Here is a 20,053-nt window from a genome sequence, read left to right as displayed (position 1 = left end):
GAGATTAAAGTATATTGTTATAACGGTAATGTTTATCAGTAGGGAAAATCTGCATTTACAACCCTTTAAACAATGTTGCAATTGCCGGCCTTCGGTTGTGTCATGTCTTGTGTTTTGCATTCTGTCGATACCTGCCGCCTACCTTCAGACCACGTCTTGAGTCTGGATTATTGTTTATGGCCCCTGTATTTTAATAAAATGTTAAAGAAAAAGAGCTTAGGTGTCACAATGGTCGGAGACCTTCAATTCACGGATTTTACGAAAAGGGATTTAGTCCAGTCGGCAGGTTGTGGAAAAGGGGCGTCACGACGAAAAATTCCGAAGTTAATGAAATTTTAGGATGTTGTTTGTACATGTTTACTGATGTCAAATCCAAGTTTTCGACCTCGAGGAGGTTGTGGAAAATTTTTGACGGCCGAAAAACCTCGAAATTTTCAGACTTGTTTCAGTTTGTCGCTCTTAACTCTAAAACGGTCAATCCTACGTGAAAAGCTATCATATAGTAATTTAAAGACGGCACAATTTCCCGTCGATCAAAAAAAAAGTCCGGAATCGGTCCAATAGATAAACTTTTACGGGCGATCAAAAAATGACAATTTTTTCTAATTTTGTTAAAATCTGGCATAACCTCATTTTCAAAGTGCTGTAGCTTTACAGCATCACTCCCAATTGCCTACCCCCCTCCCTAAAAGTTGTAGAGCATCAACAAGAGAGTTCAAAAACCACAAAAATTTTAAAATTGGCCTAATTTTTGAAATTTTAGAACCTGTTTTTTTTTAAATTGGCGTTTCTCGAAAGTAGCTCCCACCTGGTTTTATGCTCTTTCCTGGGGCTTATTCAACCCTATAACCCACAATCGTCTCTGATACCATTCCGTATCGACCTAGGGACGTAATAAGGATTTACCTATGTATGTAGGATTATTGAAGATATATGTATTTAAATCTACCGTATCCATATTATCAGGATATTTCATCGGTCAGGATTTATTATCCTTTAGTAGAAAATATCTGTAGGTATAGGCCAGTGCAAATAGCGTAAAAAAATGGGTCAACTAAGAAATAATCCCGTTGTTCCAATTTTTAATATGTTTTTTGAACTGGTTCCCTAATGTAAAATCTTTTATTCTATCAAACTTACGGTAAAAGATAGAAGGTTATGAATATGCAACATATCTTGCTTTGAGCGAAAAATGCGCCTTTAAAGCTGAAAGAAGGCTGAAAATTTCTTAAATACTTTTTCTTCAATTCTTAATGAAACATTTAAGTTGAATTTGTATTTGATACACAAAGTGATTAAAAAAATAAGGTTGCACCTACATTTTGCGGTTTATTGATAGAATTGATAATATATACAAATATAAATACACGTAAATATTATACCGCAGAGTTAACACATTCAGTGCAGGACCCTAAAACCCGATTCATATTTGCAAGTTAATTTAAAACTTCAAACTCCTTACTTTTATTGCATTTATTTAATAAATTCATGTATATTTTATAACGGTTGTCAATATTATTTAATAAATACTACTAAAATCTGACTGATGTTATGACGAAAAGCAAAATAAAATTAAAATAAAATAGTTGTAAAAGTTAGTGTTGTTTTGAATAAGAGGAAAAATATCCAAAATGTATATGTGAAAAAAAAACTAATTTGATTGGAAATTTTCATTTTATTTGCCAGAAAATAAAAACACTTGAATCAATGGCTATTGTTTATAAAAATTGAACACATTTTAAAGGAATTCCCTGACTAAAAGTTCACTTATCTTTTACAGGTATAAGTTGAAACTGTTTTCTATGCAACAATAGGTTAATCCTTTCAGTAGGCAAATGACCTTTTACTGAATAGTTTTAAGGTGAAAGCAATAAAAGCTAACGGGAAATACGTCAAAAGTATGATTTGGTTGGGTCAATCCTCCCTTCTTTCTCCCTTCACCCTTCCTTTTCCCTCCTCCCTTTCGACCTCGTCCCTTCAGAAGTAAAAACAAATATAAATATTTAGCCAGTTGTGTAGAAGCCTCCCAAAGTATCGGGTCGTATTTATCGTGCGAAGTTTTCTACTTTTACATGATATCCTTCCAAAACGTTCGTTACTATATAGTTATTATTATAGTATATTATAGTAGTGTGTGTACAGTAGTATATAGTTGTTAGTAGTGTAGTGAAGAAAACATGGCCTCAACTTCGTCAACACCTACGAGAGAGGAGTGTTTCATATGCAGATCATCGTTGATATGCCAGATTTTAACAAAATTAGAAAAAATTGTCATTTTTTGATCGCCCGTAAAAGTTTATCTATTGGACCGATTCCGGACTTTTCAATTCACGTAGGATTGACCGTTTTAGAGTTATGAGCAACAAACTGAAACAAGTCCGAAAATTTCGAGGTTTTTCGGCTGCCAAAAATTTTCCACAACCTCCTCGAGGTCGAAAACTTGGATTTGACATCACTAAACATGTACAAACAACACCCTAAAATTTCATTAACTTCGGAATTTTTCGTCGCTAAAAGTACTTGCCGACTGGACTAATTAACAGTTTATAGTTTTCACAGATAATGATCTGCTCCTTTCACTCGAACACTGTAGTATTTATCCTACGAGGGTCAAATTTAAGAACATAAGAAATTAATTTTTTTTTAAGAGAACACAAAAATCATATATTTTTTTACTCTATTTAATATAATTAACTTTTTTTATAAACTAACTAAAACATACTTTTTTTTAATAAATACGTACATATTTACCATACCTATTTATAGACCTAATACTATAACATAATAACTAAGCCTAATGGGGAGTTATAAACGCTTAATTCTGTAATTTGTTATCTTGCAGTTCTTTAATTTTATTTAAACTACATTGCTCTCGTAGCACGAGATATTCGCACTTTTTATTATCACATATTTTTGGATTGAATACCCATTATGACATTTAAAAAGTTAAAAATATTCGGATGTGGGTAGTAAAAACTAGAATTTAAAACATACTGAAATGATTCGCATGCATTTCAAGTGAGGCACATACTATTTGTACTACTGGCCCTTTCTGGGGAAAACCTACATTCTTCCAAATAGTTTTCAACTATGAGATCAGTAAAATTCTTTACGCGTTTGTCATCCGGGATTTTCACAAATAATTCAACTTCCAACTTTCGTTGATTGTAAAAAATTAATCCAAAACATAATTTTAAAAATTTCCCAGTATCGGAATTTTTGTCATTATATTCAGAAACTGAACCTAAGCTTTGGATTTTGCGATATAAAGCTTGACACATTACAATCGACAACCAGTTATTTTTTATTCAGGGCACAATGCTTTCACAGCATTGTGAATCCCTTTTCAAAATCTATTATGATATTTTTTGTATTAATTTTAAATTTAACGACCTACATTTTTCCTCCATTATGCGAAAAGAATTGAAATAAGTGTCAGTATTTTTATTAGACAAAAAAGCGAAAACTACTGGTAGGTACATAAAAGCAGTTTTAATTGCATTTTTTCGGTCTTGACGGTCCAGTTAGCTGGGGCTCAGTCGATCGACAAGTTTAGTGGATTTGCGATTTGCGGTCGCTGGTTCGAGCCTCAGCTAGGTCATGAAATTTATAAAAGGCCAACGCCGTAGTATAAAACTCAATAGAGTCTACGGCTTGGTCTGGAATAAACTGGCGTCTGATCGGCCTATGGAGGAGCGGTACGGGAAGGGTAAGGGCTTCCGGCTTGGTGATACTCCTCCATAGATCCCTACCGAAGGGCGTTGACGCCTAAGAACGGTGTATACATACTGTTAGAAAATCAAATTCGGATTGATTTCACGCCGCGGATCACCTGTGAAGCATTATGTAAAAAAGAAGAAGACTATCATAACCTCAAAAGTCAATCTCTTTTTTTCAAGACAGAAATGTTTGTTGTTCACGTTTTCAGTTGTTGTATTTTTTGTATAGGTAAAGTAAAGTTCTTAAAATAAAGCTCAGGTGAAGGAAATATCGTATTATTTCTTCCGAACTTCTCCGGCCGGCTAATAACGGGTAGACTTTAGCAACGGTGGAACATTTTTGGCGACCGTATGACAGAGGACACGTGAGTTTGTTGGAACTTTTGTTGGTATTTTACGTACATAATTATTGATTTACGAGAAAAAAAACAGTTTAGTGAAGTCGAGAGAAATACAGTCAGCCAAGGGGCAACAAATTAAAGATTTAAAATGGCTGAGATTGAAGCAAAAAAGAAGCATAGAAAAGTGCTGAGAACAAGTTTTACAAAGGCAGGCAATCGTTTGTACTCTTTGTTTAAAAGAAGTGAGCCCGATTTTGATGCAATTGAAACAGATTGGACGTGTTTTGAATTGAAGTATACTAAACTACAGGTAGCAGACAATGAGATTTATAGTGAAATGTTGGTTGAAGCCACTGAAGAGAACCTTCTTGCTGAGATGGAAGACTGCGATGGATACAAAATGAGGTTTACAGAGTTGCACATGTTATTTAAAAGGCTGGTAAATGCTCGTAATGAAGTGAAAGTGGTTGATGACTCTGGTAACTCAGTAAGTTCAGAAGAAGAATTAAAAGGTAAGCGTAGATTTAAGTTGCCCTCTATTCAGTTTAAGCGTTATGATGGAAATATAAAGGGATGGCTACCTTTTTGGTCACAGTTCAAAAAGATTCATGATGATTCGTTCATAGATAAATGTGATAAAATAGAATATTTGATACAAGCAACTGTTGAAGGCAGTAGGGCTCGACAACTTGTTACAAGTTTTCCTATGGTAGCTGATAATTATCAAAAGATTATAGAGTGCATGCAGGCTAGGTTTGGCAGGGAGGATCTTCAGATAGAAATTTATGTTAGAGAGTTACTTAAGTTAGTTTTAGAAAACTCTATGGCTACTCAAAAGTTAGAATTATCTCTGTTATATGACAGCATTGAAACACAGTTGAGAGCTTTAGATACTTTAGGGATAACCTCGGATAAATATGCCGCAATATTGTATCCATTGATTGAATCCTGTTTGCCACAGGATATTTTGAGAATTTGGCAGAGATCTAGTTTTTGCAATACAGCAAGCTCGGCTGATCGTAATTTAGGATCAAATCTTTCTTTGAATTCTAATATGAATAAAGACACAACTTTGGAATTGAAACTAGTCAACCTTATGAGTTTTTTGAGATCTGAGGTAGAAAATGAACAAAAAATATCTTTAGCTAGCGATGGTTTTGGTTTAGCACAGAATTTTAGTAACTTAAATTTAAAATCTGATAGCGAACATGTTCGTAAACGCAATGTCAAGAGGGAACCTTTATTTTACACTGCTGCTGGTTTGTTAAATAGTACAGATGTTGTCAAATGTTTGTTTTGTGATGGAGCACATGAGAGCACTTCTTGTTTTAAGGCACAGAAAATGAATCTAGAAGAAAAGAAAAATTGTTTGTCTAAACATAAGGCATGTTTCTTTTGTTTGAAGGGGGGTCATCAGGCGAGGAAATGTCGCACACGTTTAAGATGTATTTTATGCAGCAAATCCCATGTTCCACTTATGTGTCCTAACCTTTCTACCAGAAAATTTCCTGATCTGACAGATAAACAAAATGTTGATAATACTCCAAAGGACCAAACTTTAAGTAATTTTACTCACACTCATGTTTTTATGCAAACTGTTCGAGTTAATCTAAAGGGTCCTAATGGTACTTGTGTTGTGAGAGCCTTAATTGACAGTGGTTCACAGAGGTCGTATCTTTTGAAGTCTGTAGCTTTGGGTTTGGAAGCCAAACGAAGGGAAAAAATCGTTCATTGTCTTTTTGGAGGTACTGAATCAAATAGTACACACTTTTGTTATGATGTTTTAGCAAGTCATGGAGACTACACTTATAATATGGAAGTTTTAGATCAGTCGTATATTTGCAACGAAATACCTTCAGCTATTTATGGTCCATGGGCTCAGGAATTAAAGTCTTTAAATATTGAATTATCTGATACGGAAGGTAGTGGTCCGATTGAACTTTTATTGGGGTTAAATGTTGCTGATATTTTTTATACAGGGAGGCGTCATATATTACCTAGTGGACTTGTAGCTGTTGAAACATACTTTGGATGGACAATAATGGGGAAATCTGCAAATACAAGCCCAGGGTCACAAGCTAATATGACTTGTTTAAGTTTATTTGTTAATCCATCCATTACTGAACTGTGGGAGTTGGATGTTTTGGGGATTCAGGAGCCTAGTGAGAAGAAGTCCAAGGATCAATTGGCATTGGCAGCGAAGGAGTTATTTTTACAAACTGTAATCATAAACCAAGAAGGCAGATACGAGGTTGGACTTCCTTGGCTGGAAGGGCATCCGTCATTACCAGCTAATTTTAATGTGGCAAAACGTCGTTTACATTCGGTCGTGTCCAAGCTCAAAAGAGATAATCTCTTTTCTCGTTATAATGAAGTATTTCAGGAATGGGAAAATTTGAAAATAATAGAAAAAACAAATAGTGACTCCACCACTGGACATTTTTTACCCCATCGACCTGTGTTAAAGGAGGGATCTACGACCGCTGTTAGGCCAGTGTTTGACGCCTCAGCTAGAGAGAAAAATAAACCTTCACTTAATCAGTGCCTTGAAAAGGGACCAAATCTGATTGAAAGTATTCCACTTTTGCTTCTTAAATTTCGTAAATTTGAAATTGGAGTTGTCTCTGATATTAAGAAGGCCTTTTTGCAAATAAGTGTCAATAAAAATGATAGCGAATTTTTAAAGTTTTTATGGCTCAATGATAACGGTGAAGAAATTGTATTAAGACACAAGAGAGTAGTCTTTGGTGTGAATTGTAGTCCGTTCTTACTTGGGGCTACCATTGATTACCACCTGTCGAAATGCCTCGAAAATTGTTCTTTACCTAATGCTAAATATTCACAGGAAACCATTGAGCGTTTAGCCAAAAGCTTCTACGTAGATAATTGCATTTGTAGCATGACCAACCGAGAGAGTTTAAACACTTTTATTAGGGAAGCGGTTTCTGCAATGTCTGATGCGCAGTTTGATTTACGAGGGTGGGAGTTTTCTGGAAACTCCGACAGTGATAATTTTTATGTAATGGTTCTGGGTCTTAAGTGGTTCACCAAAGGAGACATTTTGAAAATTAACAGCGATTCTTTGGAACCAGATCTTTCCATTGTGACAAAAAGAAAACTTCTTTCCATGGCACAAAAAATATTTGATCCCATAGGTTTTACTGCTCCAACCACTTTGATACCTAAATTGTTGTTACAGCAGTTATGGGAGAAACAAACACCCTGGGATGATCCTGTTAGTGATGAAGTCTCGGATAGGTTTAAACATTGGGTTGCTGAGTTACCATACCTCTTTAACATTGAGATTCCTCGTTGGATATCATTTGGAACTGCTTCAGAAGAAACTAGCATTCATACCTTTTGTGATGCTAGTCAGCTTGCATATGCAGCTGTGGTTTTTTGTAGAATTAAAAGAGGCGACAAGGTTTCAGTACACCTGCTAGCTGCGAAGTCCAGAGTTGCGCCGTTAAGAAAGCTAACCATTCCACGTCTAGAGTTAATGGGTGCAACTATTGCAGCTAGGCTTTATAGTCAGGTAGAAGAAAACTTCAGTGGAGATTGTTATGAGAAATATTTTTGGAGTGATTCTTCAACTGTCATTTCCTGGATTCAAAGGCAAGATGAGTGGGGTCCATTTGTTTGGAATAGGGTTCGTGAAATAAGAGAATTAAGTTCTACAGATCAGTGGCACCATCTTCCAGGTGTGCTGAATCCGGCAGATCTACCATCTCGTGGTTGTGATCCTAAAACACTTTTTGAGTCAAAATGGTGGGAGGGACCTAGATGGTTATACCAACCCAAAGAAAATTGGCCGACTCAAGTTTTGGAGGTAAATGAAGAAGAAATTGCTAAAGAATATAAGAAGAAAGTGGTAACAACCCTTGTTAATGAAAATCCCGTTGATTTTTGGCACTTATCTTACTTTAGTAAATTTACCAAAACTATTCGTATGATAGCATATATTTTCAGACTAGCTTACAATTTAAAGCATTCAGATCAAAAAATGAAAGGTGAATTAACTGTAGAAGAATTGAGCAAAGGCGAAGAGTTTATTTTCAAGATAATTCAACAAGAAAGTTTTAAAGGGTTGAACGATGAGAAGATAAAATGTCTTAATCCATTTTATGACAAAAGGGGGGTAATACGTCTGAAATCAAGAATAGCCAATAGAGAAGATACCTTAGATTATAGATTTCCAGTTGTCTTACCTGCCAAGCATAGCGCTGTTCATGCTCTCATTATGGATAAGCATAGAAGTTTATGTCATATAGGAACCCAAAGTTTATTAGCCCAGCTGCGTGAAAATTATTGGTTGCTAGGTGGCCGACGCACTGTTAAGTCTGTTATTAAAAAATGTTCAATTTGTAAAAGGATTGATTCTAAGCCCTACGTTGTACAAACACCTCCGTTGCCAGAGGATAGAGTAAGAGATGCTGTCCCCTTCGAAATCACAGGTGTTGACTTTGCCGGTCCACTATACCTCAAAAGTGGTGAAAAAGCGTGGATATGCTTGTTCACATGTGCAGTTTATCGAGCGGTGCATATGGAGCTTACTTTGTCGCTCTCTACAATGGCCTTTTTGCAAGTTCTACGTCGGTTCGTTGCTAGACGGGGCCGGCCTAAAATACTTTATAGTGATAATGGTACGAATTTCCGCGGTGCGGAAAATGCATTCGCTAATATAGACTGGGACTTAATCGCGCGGGATTCATCAACGCAACGTATAAAATGGAAGTTTAATCCCCCTAGTGCGTCGTGGTGGGGCGGGTTTTTTGAAAGACTTATTGGTATAGTAAAGAACTTATTACGTCGAGTATTGGGACACTCAAGTCTTCACTATGAAGAACTTTTAACATTAATTTGCGATTGTGAGGCAGTGGTGAATTCTCGACCAATAACTTACATTTCTAATGACCCGAACGATTTGATAGCTATGTCTCCGGCCATGTTTCTGCGTGACTTAGCGGGATGTGAAATGCCAGACTGTGATTTGATAGACAATACTTCACTCTCGCGTAGTGCTCGAAACACACAACGTCTACGCGAACAATTACGTGCAAGGTTTAGACTAGAATATCTTGGTCAACTAAAATTTAGGTATCACAAAGGAATAAATTTGAGCGTAAAGATGGGAGATATTGTTTTAGTAGAAAACGACAATGCTAAGCGTATTGAGTGGCCTATTGGAAGGGTCATGGAACTTTTACCCGGTAAAGATGGAAGTACACGTTTAGTAAGAGTCAAAACGTCGCGAGGTGAACTTCTACGACCAGTGCAGCGACTGTTTCTCTTGGAACGTGAGGGTGATTCCATAGATTTTCCTGATGTTGAGAACTTAGATGACAACCAGTCTCAGCAATTTGAAGTTCATCAAGATGAAACGCGTTCGGGAGTGATATCTAAAAGCAGAGTATCCGATGCGAAAGTTACGCGTAGTGGACGTGTTACTAAGAAGCCAGCTCGTTACTTGTAATTTGTAAATTTATTTTCTAGTTTTAATGAGAAATGTTTCATGGTTGATCCGTTTCTCAGGTGGGAGAATGTTAGAAAATCAAATTCGGATTGATTTCACGCCGCGGATCACCTGTGAAGCATTATGTAAAAAAGAAGAAGACTATCATAACCTCAAAAGTCAATCTCTTTTTTCAAGACAGAAATGTTTGTTGTTCACGTTTTCCAGTTGTTGTATTTTTTGTATAAGTAAAGTAAAGTTCTTAAAATAAAGCTCAGGTGAAGGAAATATCGTATTATTTCTTCCGAACTTCTCCGGCCGGCTAATAACGGGTAGACTTTAGCAACGGTGGAACACATACATACCCTATATATAATTAAATTTTTTTGTCTTACAAGTAATTTCAATTGTCCTTGAACTGTCACCGTTTGAAAACTTGCCTTCTGGACACTTTGAAGGTTGAGAAAATGCAAACCGTTTGACTTAATCAAAACGACTTAAAAATATAACCAAAATATTATGTATTTTAAAAATTCGATATTGTTTAAGGTTTATTACAATGTCAGTATATATTATTGAACTAAAAAAATAAAGTTAAGTAAATAATAAAAAACCAATTTTTCTCAAAAAAGTGCAAGAGTCTTGCAGGTTGGTCTTGGTCTTGCGCAGTCTTGCAAGGTTCGGTCTTGGTCTTGGTCTTGTTCTTGCAAGCTTGGTCTTGGTCTTGGTCTTGCAACCAAAAGGCGGTCTTGGTCTTGGTCTTGGTCTGGCTGCAAGACCAAGACCAAGACCGCAAGACCAAGACCAGTCTCGCTCATCACTAGTTATAGGGTTGAATAAGCCCCAGGAAAGAGCATAAAACCAGATGGGAGCTATTTTCGAGAAACGCCAATTTTAAAAAAACAAGTTCTAAAATTTCAAAAATTAGGCCAATTTTAAAATTTTTGTGGTTTTTGAACTCTCTTGTTGATGCTCTACAACTTTTAGGGAGGGGGTAGGCAATTGGGAGTGATGCTGTAAAGCTACAGCACTTTGAAAATGAGGTTATGCCAGATTTTAACAAAATTAGAAAAAATTGTCATTTTTTGATCGCCCGTAAAAGTTTATCTATTGGACCGATTCCGGACTTTTTTTTGATCGACGGGAAATTGTGCCGTCTTTAAATTACTATATGATAGCTTTTCACGTAGGATTGACCGTTTTAGAGTTAAGAGCGACAAACTGAAACAAGTCTGAAAATTTCGAAGTTTTTCGGCCGTCAAAAATTTTCCACAACCTCCTCGAGGTCGAAAACTTGGATTTGACATCAGTAAACATGTACAAACAACATCCTAAAATTTCATTAACTTCGGAATTTTTCGTCGTGACGCCCCTTTTCCACAACCTGCCGACTGGACTAGTAGGTAAGGCCTATGTTTTTAAGGTATCACTTTCAAAAAACTAAATAATTAATTAAAATAAAAAGGAAATAATTCCTATCATTGGCTGTATACCATAATAAAAAATCACAAAGGAAGTAAAAATCTTCTCTTGTAGGTATATAATATATAATTTATTAAAATTTTCTAAAAAAGATCTAAAAAGACCTTAAGTTGGACTTAAAATTTCAACTTTGCCTTTTTATACAGTGGTTTACTTATTTTAGGTTTTTAACCTGATGATGGACTGATTAGTCCGAAAACGTTTGTTTTGTACTAGTGATGTACCCACTTTAAGTCCAACTTTTATCTTTTTTAGAAAATTTTAATAAATTATATATTATACAGGGTGTCCCGAAAAGATTGGTCATAAATTATACCACACATTCTGGGGTCAAAAATAGTTCGATTGAACCTAACTTACCTTAGTACAAATGTGCTCATAAAAAAAGTTACAGCCCTTTGAAGTTACAAAATGAAAATCGATTTTTTTCAATATATCGAAAAGTATAGAGATTTTTTATTGAAAATGGACATGTATCATTCTTATGGCAGGAACATCTTAAAACAAAATTATAGTGAAATTTCTCCACCCCATAAAAAATTTATGGGGATTTTGTTCCTTTAAACCCCCCCCCCCAAACTTTTGTGTACGTTCCAAGTAATTCATTATTGTGGTACCATTAGTTAATCACAACGTTTTTAAAACTTTTTTGCCTCTTAGTATTTTTTCGATAAGCCAGTTTTTATTGAGATGCGGCTTCTTTTTCAATATATTTACGTAAAAATTTTATGGGGATTTTGTTCCTTTAAACCCCCAAATGTTTGTGTACGTTCCAATTAAACTATTCTTGTGGTACCATTAGTTAAACACAGTGTTTTTAAAACTTTTGCCTCTTAGTCTTTTTTTCATAAGTCACCTTTTATCGAGATGTTGCTTCTTTTTCAAAATATACCTAAAAATGTAAATTATAACTAAATGTTCACATTATTAACAGGTCTCTACAAATCGTACTTAACCGTATACAAATATGTGGTGGATTCGACAAATATTCAAAATATCTCGATAAACACTGGCTTATTGTAAAAATACTAAGAGGCAAAAAAGTTTTAAAAATAATGTGTTTAACTAATGGTGCCACAATAATAATTTAATTGGAACGTACACAAAAGTTTGGGGGGGGGGGCTACAAAACCCCCATAAAATTTTTATGGGGTGCACAAATTTTACTTAAATTTTTTTTAAGATGTTGCTGCCATAAAAATGTCACATGTCCATTTACAATCAAAAATCTCTGAGTTTTCGATATATGAAAAAAAACCGATTTTCATTTTGTAACTTCAAAGGGCTGTAACTTTTTTTGTGTACACTATTGTATATAAGTAAGTGAGGTTCAATCAACTTATTTTTGACCCCAGAATCTGTGGTATAATTTATGACCAATATTTTCGGGACACTCTGTACATATACCATCTACCTACAAGAGAAGATTTTTACTTCCTTAGTAATTAAATAATTAATGTTTCTGTTGTTTAGAAATTTAGCATACAGACAAAAAAACATTAAAATCGTGTTTTTATTTTAATTCCACATATTGCTGGATCCAGCTGGATTCAGGCCAATCTTGCAAAAATCCAGCTGGATTGAAAATGCTGCTTAGTGCCTATACCTCTTGCTAATCCTACCTCTTCTCCTCTTGTTACTGCTTCGGACTTCGGAGTGGTGTCTAAATTGTGTTTATTTGTATTGTGTTTGATACCGACAAGGCAATCTACCTACTTTTATTGCAGTTTTATGATTTATGCATTTATTTAAAAACGGTTTTATGTTTTATGAATATAACTTTAACCTAATTTGTTATCATTTATTATTTATCATTTCCTGTTCGTAAAATGAAATAATTTTGAAAATTTATTTCGTTTTGAAGTTATACTTCTTTACGCGCGATGAGGGTGAATTTTTATATGTTAAAACCTATGTTCCGAGCGCATGCGCATTATAACTTTGTTATGATTGGATGTTCAAATGACATGTCAAAAATTATCCAATATGGCAGCTGTAGGACAGCTGTGGTTTGGAGGTAAAGGTAAAAAAATGTATAATATATTAGTTTTATTGTTGTGAGGACAGAAACGAAAAAGTTTATAATATTGTAGTGACTTTTAAATAGTTTTTAAAAGCAACAGGTACGTAATAATTGTTAATGTATCATGGGTATAAACCTACCTATTTGAACCTACCAAAATACATAGTCGTAATACTTTTAGGTATGTATATAATTTGATTACCATCAAAATCTCTATCAATATTCACCTAATATATTGTTTTCTTACTCTATGTTTTGTTGTATTTTTTCAATTCTAAATCATTTCAATTCAAAATTAAAATAATTTGATAATCATTTCAAAATATCAAGTATTTTCAAAATATCAAAATATCACAGGTTTAATCCCGATCTTCGTAAATAATGACACATAGTGTCCGTGGTGAATCTTGAAGGCAAATGAACCCCAATGCCAACCGCACTTATCAGTGCTGGTTCGAGTCCCAATAGAAATTTCCTTTTTTGTTTTCAACGAAAACTTTTCGTTTATAAATTTGCAAAAGTCTGTGTGTTATTGCGTTGCGGCTCCTGCAATACTTAAAGCAGGTGCATCGATGGATTCTTATGTAGTTTTGCCTTCTGAATCCAAATCTAAAAACGGCATTTCGATATCTCTAACCGTCTTCGAGATAATCGACCTCAAAGTCTAAAATGTGACGTCACAATCCGGTTATCTCCTACCGACGCACTAAATGTCAGCTCAAATGGTTGATTAGGAAGTAGGTTACTTTTTTTAAATCTCGATTTTTTTTTTATTTAGCTAATGCCTCGACAACTAATGGCCATTGGCATGGTAGGTACGGTAATTTTGAACAGTTAGGTACCTTGTGTCATGTGTAGTGTGTGGTTGAGTAAGTGTCTTGTTACTTTGCAAAGTCGACGTCATTGTCTTTGCAAAGAGACGCTAATTGTATCCGAACGTCTGCGGTCCCTCCGGTGAGTACCGATCCCACAAGGACAGAAACTATATTCATTTATTAATTTATAATTAATGAAAAATTTCTGACCCTGGTGAGATTCGAACCCACAACCTTTCGGATTTTTTCGATCCAAAGGCAGGCGCTCTTACCACTGAGCCACGGAGGGGGTAAAAAAATCTCGATTTGCCAAGCATCCAAGCATAGGTTATTTACATTTGAGTTTGACACTTCGTGAATGTCAAACTAAATTTTAAATTAAGTATTAATAAAACATCAATGACATTTGATAGTGAATTTAATTATTATATAAAATAAATAAGATGTTCAAAAATACAATTTGAGTATAAATATTTTAAAAGCAATAATTTATTAACAGTTTTAAAAAGGTTTAGACCAGTATAAACAGGGCCGCGTTTAGGTCAATTGCCGCCCTAGGCAATTCTCTAGTAGCCGCCCTTCAAACATGTACCATTTTTGCGAAAAAAAAAATGCAAGCAGAATTTTTTATTTAGGGAGCGTTCAAGTATTATGTAACACGATTTTTGAAGATTTTTGACCCCCTCCCCCCTACGTAACGCAATTTTTGAAGATTTTTGACCCCCCTCCAAACCTGCGTTACGTAATACTTGAACGGTCCCTTAAATAAGGAATTTATTGTTTGGAAATGTATTAAAATGAGGTACATAGAATTTATAAAAAATAATATTTTACACAAGTGAGAAGAACAAAAATCACACTGATCACAGTATGGTATGAATTCACTTTTGACCAGTGAAAATAAACACAGAATGTTTTACATAAAAATGAAAAATTATGATTACATATGTATAATTTGCAATTTGCACTAGTATAAGATAGGAATGTGTTGCGATAGCAGTAGCCGTTATTTTTTAACTGTTATTTCACTGAAGCTATTTCACACTGTTACATCATTTTCATAACAACTGAAATATTCAGGTAGCTGACTACTTTTTTAATTATTGTAGACCTATAGGAAGAAAACCTACCCGTGTCCTGTCTAGAGTTCACGTCCGTTTTTTTAATTATTAACAATTTAATTTGTATGTAATTTCTACATACATTACATATATGCAATTTTATTATAAATGTATTAATTAATAAAGGGTCTACTTTGTTTAAACATTTCTTGAAAAAATTATTTTTTTCCAAATACCTATTTTCTTAATCATATTTGCGATTGAACTTTGCAATTCAGATATCTGCACCTTTCACTTTAAAAAATTCATAACTTTTATTAGAATAAGGCTGAAAGCTTGAAGTACCATTCTCTTAAGAAAGGTAAGAAATATACTGTAAAAATTTCAGAAAAAAATATTAAAACGGAACAGAGTTGTACCGAGGTAAACGCAAAAAACGTGATTTTTTTTTTATTTTTAGGTTAAAATTGTGATTTTGACAATGTTCCCCCACATAAAATTCAAAATAAACTTCATTTTCGTTTTCAGCACACTCGAAAATATAAAGTATGAAAAAATTAGGCATTCAATATGGTATAACTAGATCCAAACCCAGACATCCAAAGTGAAAGTTATCCTCCAGCACCAAATTGTTCTATAATATGGTCTACATAATGTTCAGAAAAAAGTCACACCATTTTGAGCGTCGGGTTTGGGGGGAAGAGGGGGAGAAATCGGTAAATTCGTAGTTTTTTAAGTTTTTCGTCAATATTTCTAAAACTATGCGGTTTAGCATGAACAACCTTCTATACAAAAATGTTCTACATTAAATTTGAAACAAAAAAGGTCCTCTGCATAACCCGTCTAAAATGAACGGCTCCAAAGTTACGGAGGTAGTATAGTATAATTGGTCCAAAAAAGGCCTAACCCAGACATTAAAAGTAAAAGTTTTCCTCCAACACCAAATTGTTCTATATTCTATATGGTCCAGATATTATTCAGTAAAAAGTTACACCATTTTGGGCGTCCCGTTTGGAGGGTAAATAGAGGAGAAATCGGTAAATTAGTAGTTTTTTTATGTTTTTCGTCAATATTTCTAAAAATATGCTTTAATGTTCTATACAAAAATGTTCTACATTAAATTTAAAACAAAAAAGGTCCTATACATAATTGTTATAAAATCAACGATTCCACAGTTACGGAGGGTGAAAAGTGGAAGTTTTCGATACTTTTTATATTTTTTGAGCAATTTATAATATTTTAACTGATTGAAATAAATTTTCTTTAACAGGATTTGCTATTTCAGTGGCCGATGGTATGTTAGTGATAATCCCTTGAAGAATTAAACGTCAACCTCACCACCCAAAATCATCTTCAATTGCTCAAAAAATATAAAAAGTATCGAAAACCTCCACATTTCACCCTCCGTAACTCTGGAACCGTTGATTTTATAACAATTAAGGATAGGACCACTTTTGTTTTAAATTATATGTAGAACGTTTTTGTATATAACATTGTTTACGCTTAAACATAGTTTTAGAAATATTGACGAAAAACGTAAAGAAATAACTAATTTACCGACTTCTCCCCCATCTCCCCCCCAAACCAGACGCTCAAAATGGTGTAACTTTTTACTGAACAATATGTGGATCATATAGAACAATTTGGTGTTGGAGGAAAACTTTTACTTTGGATGACTAGGTTAGGCCTTTTTTGGACCAATTATACTATACTACCTCCGTAACTTTGGAATGGTTCATTTTAGAAGGATTATGTATAGGACATTTTTTATTTCAAATTTATTGTAGAACATTTTTGTATAAAATGTTGTTCATGCTAAACCCCATAGTTTTAGAAATATTGACGAAAAACGTAAAAAACTACGAATTTACCGACTTCTCCTTCTCCCCCCTCTCCCCACCAAACCCGACGCTCAAAAAGTGTACCTTTTTTCTGAACATTATATGGACGATATAGAACAATTTGGTGTTCGAGGATAACTTTCACTTTGGATGTCTGGGTTATGTCATTTTTTGAATCAATTCTATCATACTATTAATGATCATAGAAAAAGTTAAAGTATAGTATTTTTACTACAAAAACGTTATTACGTAGGTCAAAATTTTTGACGTAAGAGAACTGTCAAAACATTAGAATGTGACTTTTCATTATTGCCGTGTTTATAATAAACATAGCAATAATGAAAAGTCACATTCTAATGTTTTGACAGTTCTCTTACGTCAAAAATTTTGATCTACGTAATAAAGTTTTTGTAGTAAAAATACTATATATTTTAATAAATAAATTATTTTTATTAAATAATAATTTATTGAACATAATTTATTCATTAAAATATACCTTAACTTTTTCTATGATTAATAATGATAGTATCATTACAAAAATGGATTTTTGAGAAAATATTATTTTTTCAAAAATTATTTAAAAAATTAGACTGTTTATTAATTATTAAATGTCTAGACAAATTGCATATTTGTAATTTACACAAAAGTACATACAAATTAAAAGAAGAAATATCAAAATTCATTGAGTAGATCCCAAGATATAGAAAATGGTAGTAGTTTTAAGTTGCTTTTTTAGTTTTTGAACTCGTGCATTTTTCGGCTCCCGCCAGGTAGCTGACAACTATTTTAATTGTTGACCTATAGGATGAAAACGTACATGTTTCCTGCCTAGAGTTCGCGTTCGTTTTTTAATTATTAACAATTTAGTGCAATCAACGCAGAAGCTCCCCCTTCACTTACTATGACTAATCATCATTTGAACTACATTTTTAAAAATTCGAGTAAAATATCATCTTTCCGAATACCTATGTAAGAAGATGTTTTCTACGGACAAAATTTTTAAAGTTATTGTAAATGTTTATAAACTAGTATTTTTTAATATATTAGATAATTTATTATCTTTTCTTAATACATTTTGATAGGATCACTTTTCTACTTTCATTTGGCATACGCAGAATTGTCCTATCTTCATTATTTTCTGTCATTTGTTATTGCAAAACAAAGGCCTCTGAGATAAACAAATAGAATACCTAACTTTTAAACTAATTATAATGGATCGGTCTCAAATTTTGGGAGTTTGTTATGTACCCCAATACCCAACTTTGAGTAAAGCGAAACACTACAGTTCTAAGTTAGTTTTAGGAAAACTTATTAATAAATAACGATTCTCAGTTATTTTGCAGTTTACGAAGCTACAAATTAACTTTTTGACTTTCAAAAATCGTCATTTTGAAGGTTTTCAATGTTCTAAAAAAATAAATTTTGTAATTTTATGTCAACTATTTAGCTTTTTAATTGAGTGCAAAAAATGGAAAAAATCGCGTTTATTGCACCAAATTGTTAATAATTAAAAAACACGAACTCTAGGCAAGAAACATGATGGTTTTCATCCTATAGGTCAAGTCCACAATAACTAAAAAGTAGTCAGCTACCTTGATATTAATTTCATTGTCCCGAACATGGTCTATTTCTTGCTTATTTCCCTGCCTGGAGTATTATATCAGTGCGACGACATGAATATTATCTCCTTGTAATAATTCAGTTTGAAAATCTCAACTCTAACTCGATTTCCTACTGGTAATCTTTAGTTTCTGCAATATGTGCAATATTGATGTGATCAGTCAATTCACCGTCTTTGCGGAGCTTCTGGCGGCCCAATAATCACTAAATTTATGACTTCCGTTTTTTTGGATGAATATTGTTAGGTTTAAGATAACAGAATGCTATGTTTGTTTTATTTTTGATATGAATGCAATTTCTTTTATTTAGAAACGAACGCCCACTTCTATTTCATTGATGGATGAATGATGAATATACATATTGTACATATTTGTTATTCGATTTTAATTTTTAAATACAAATATTTTTTGTACAGTATTTTTGCCGCCCCAGGGACGTCATTTGATAGGGTTAAGGGAGGCAGTTGCCCCCTCCCCTGAAACTGAAAATGACTGAAATTTACAAAAAATACTTTCAGTTTTCATCATTACATCATTTAATATAATGTATTGTATATTATATAATGCTTGCCCCCCCCCCCCCCAATCAAAATTTCAAACCCCTGTGCCGCCCTCTCACAATTTGCCGCCCTAGGCAGCTGCCTATATTTCCTAATGGATAAAGCAGCCCTGAGTATAAATACGGCCTCCCCTTTATGAGACTGTTCCATTTCTAGTCGTTCGCTAAACTCGACACAACTGGCTAGTGATTGTAGAAGGTAATTTTTTTTGTTTTTTGATAATTTTGCCGAAATTGGCAAAATTACTAATTATTTAGTAATAATTATTAACTATTTAGAAATTATTTTTTTGTCGTATTGGCACAATTATTGACTAAAATCACTAGTCAGTATTGTGTCTGTGTACATACATCCTTCTAATGGAAAAAAATATTTGAAGATTTTTCTCAAATTATGGATACCAAGAACATTTTTATTTATAACTCTTTTATTTTTAATTTGACAAATAAAAGTTATTCTTCATAAAAAGCTCTTCATGTTCTAAGATTTATGATGCAACCATCATATTAGGGTCAATAGGCTGTCCCAAAAGTAGTGGAACGGTCGAATATTTCGCGAACTAAACATCGGATGGAAAAACTGAAAAATATGTGTTTCAATCATTTTCAAAAATCTATCCAATGACACCAAACACCAACTCCCACTATACCCCCTGGAGGTGGGGTGGGGGGTAACTTTAAAATTTTAAATGGAAACCCCTAGTTTTTCTTGCAGATTTGGATTCGTTACGTAAAAGTAAGCAACTTTTATCCAAGACATTTTTTCGAACTGTGGATAGATGGCGCTATAATTGGGAAAAACGATTTATCCTGATACCATGGGTAAATTATAGAAACAGTCTAATATCTCGAGAAATACACTTCCAAATAAGAAACCAAAAAACAGGTTTTTAATATTTTTCGAAAACCTATCGATAAACACTAAACATGACCCTCCAACACACCCCCTGGAGGTGGGGTGGGGGGTAACTTTAAAATCTTAAATAGCAACCATTAGTTTTTCATGACAAATCCGAATCTGTAATAAAAAGTGGGGGATATCATTTAAATTAGAATGATATAATGGCACATTAAAACATAATTATTAATTCTAAACTACTTTTCATAATAGAAATTTTCCATATTATGAATTAAACAACAA

At 33.7% G+C, this 20,053-nt stretch overlaps 2 protein-coding genes across 2 annotated transcripts in view; one reads left to right on the top strand and one right to left on the bottom strand.

Moving 5' to 3' along the window:
- LOC126889719 (uncharacterized) overlaps positions 1-20,053 on the bottom strand; it is a 632,478-nt gene that overhangs the window by 430,847 nt on the left and 181,578 nt on the right. The window lies entirely within an intron of this gene.
- The window catches only part of LOC126889399 (uncharacterized), a 28,252-nt gene continuing 12,407 nt past the window's right edge, over positions 4,209-20,053 (top strand). Inside the window, exon 1 of the mRNA XM_050657658.1 lies at positions 4,209-7,065. Coding sequence (XP_050513615.1) covers positions 4,209-7,065 — 2,857 coding nt within the window. The remainder of the gene's footprint in view (positions 7,066-20,053) is intronic.

The sequence above is a fragment of the Diabrotica virgifera genome, chromosome 8, assembly GCF_917563875.1.
Source record: "Diabrotica virgifera virgifera chromosome 8, PGI_DIABVI_V3a".
NCBI classification, from domain to species: Eukaryota; Metazoa; Arthropoda; class Insecta; order Coleoptera; family Chrysomelidae; genus Diabrotica; species Diabrotica virgifera.
This window is presented reverse-complemented; position numbering and strand designations above follow the sequence as displayed.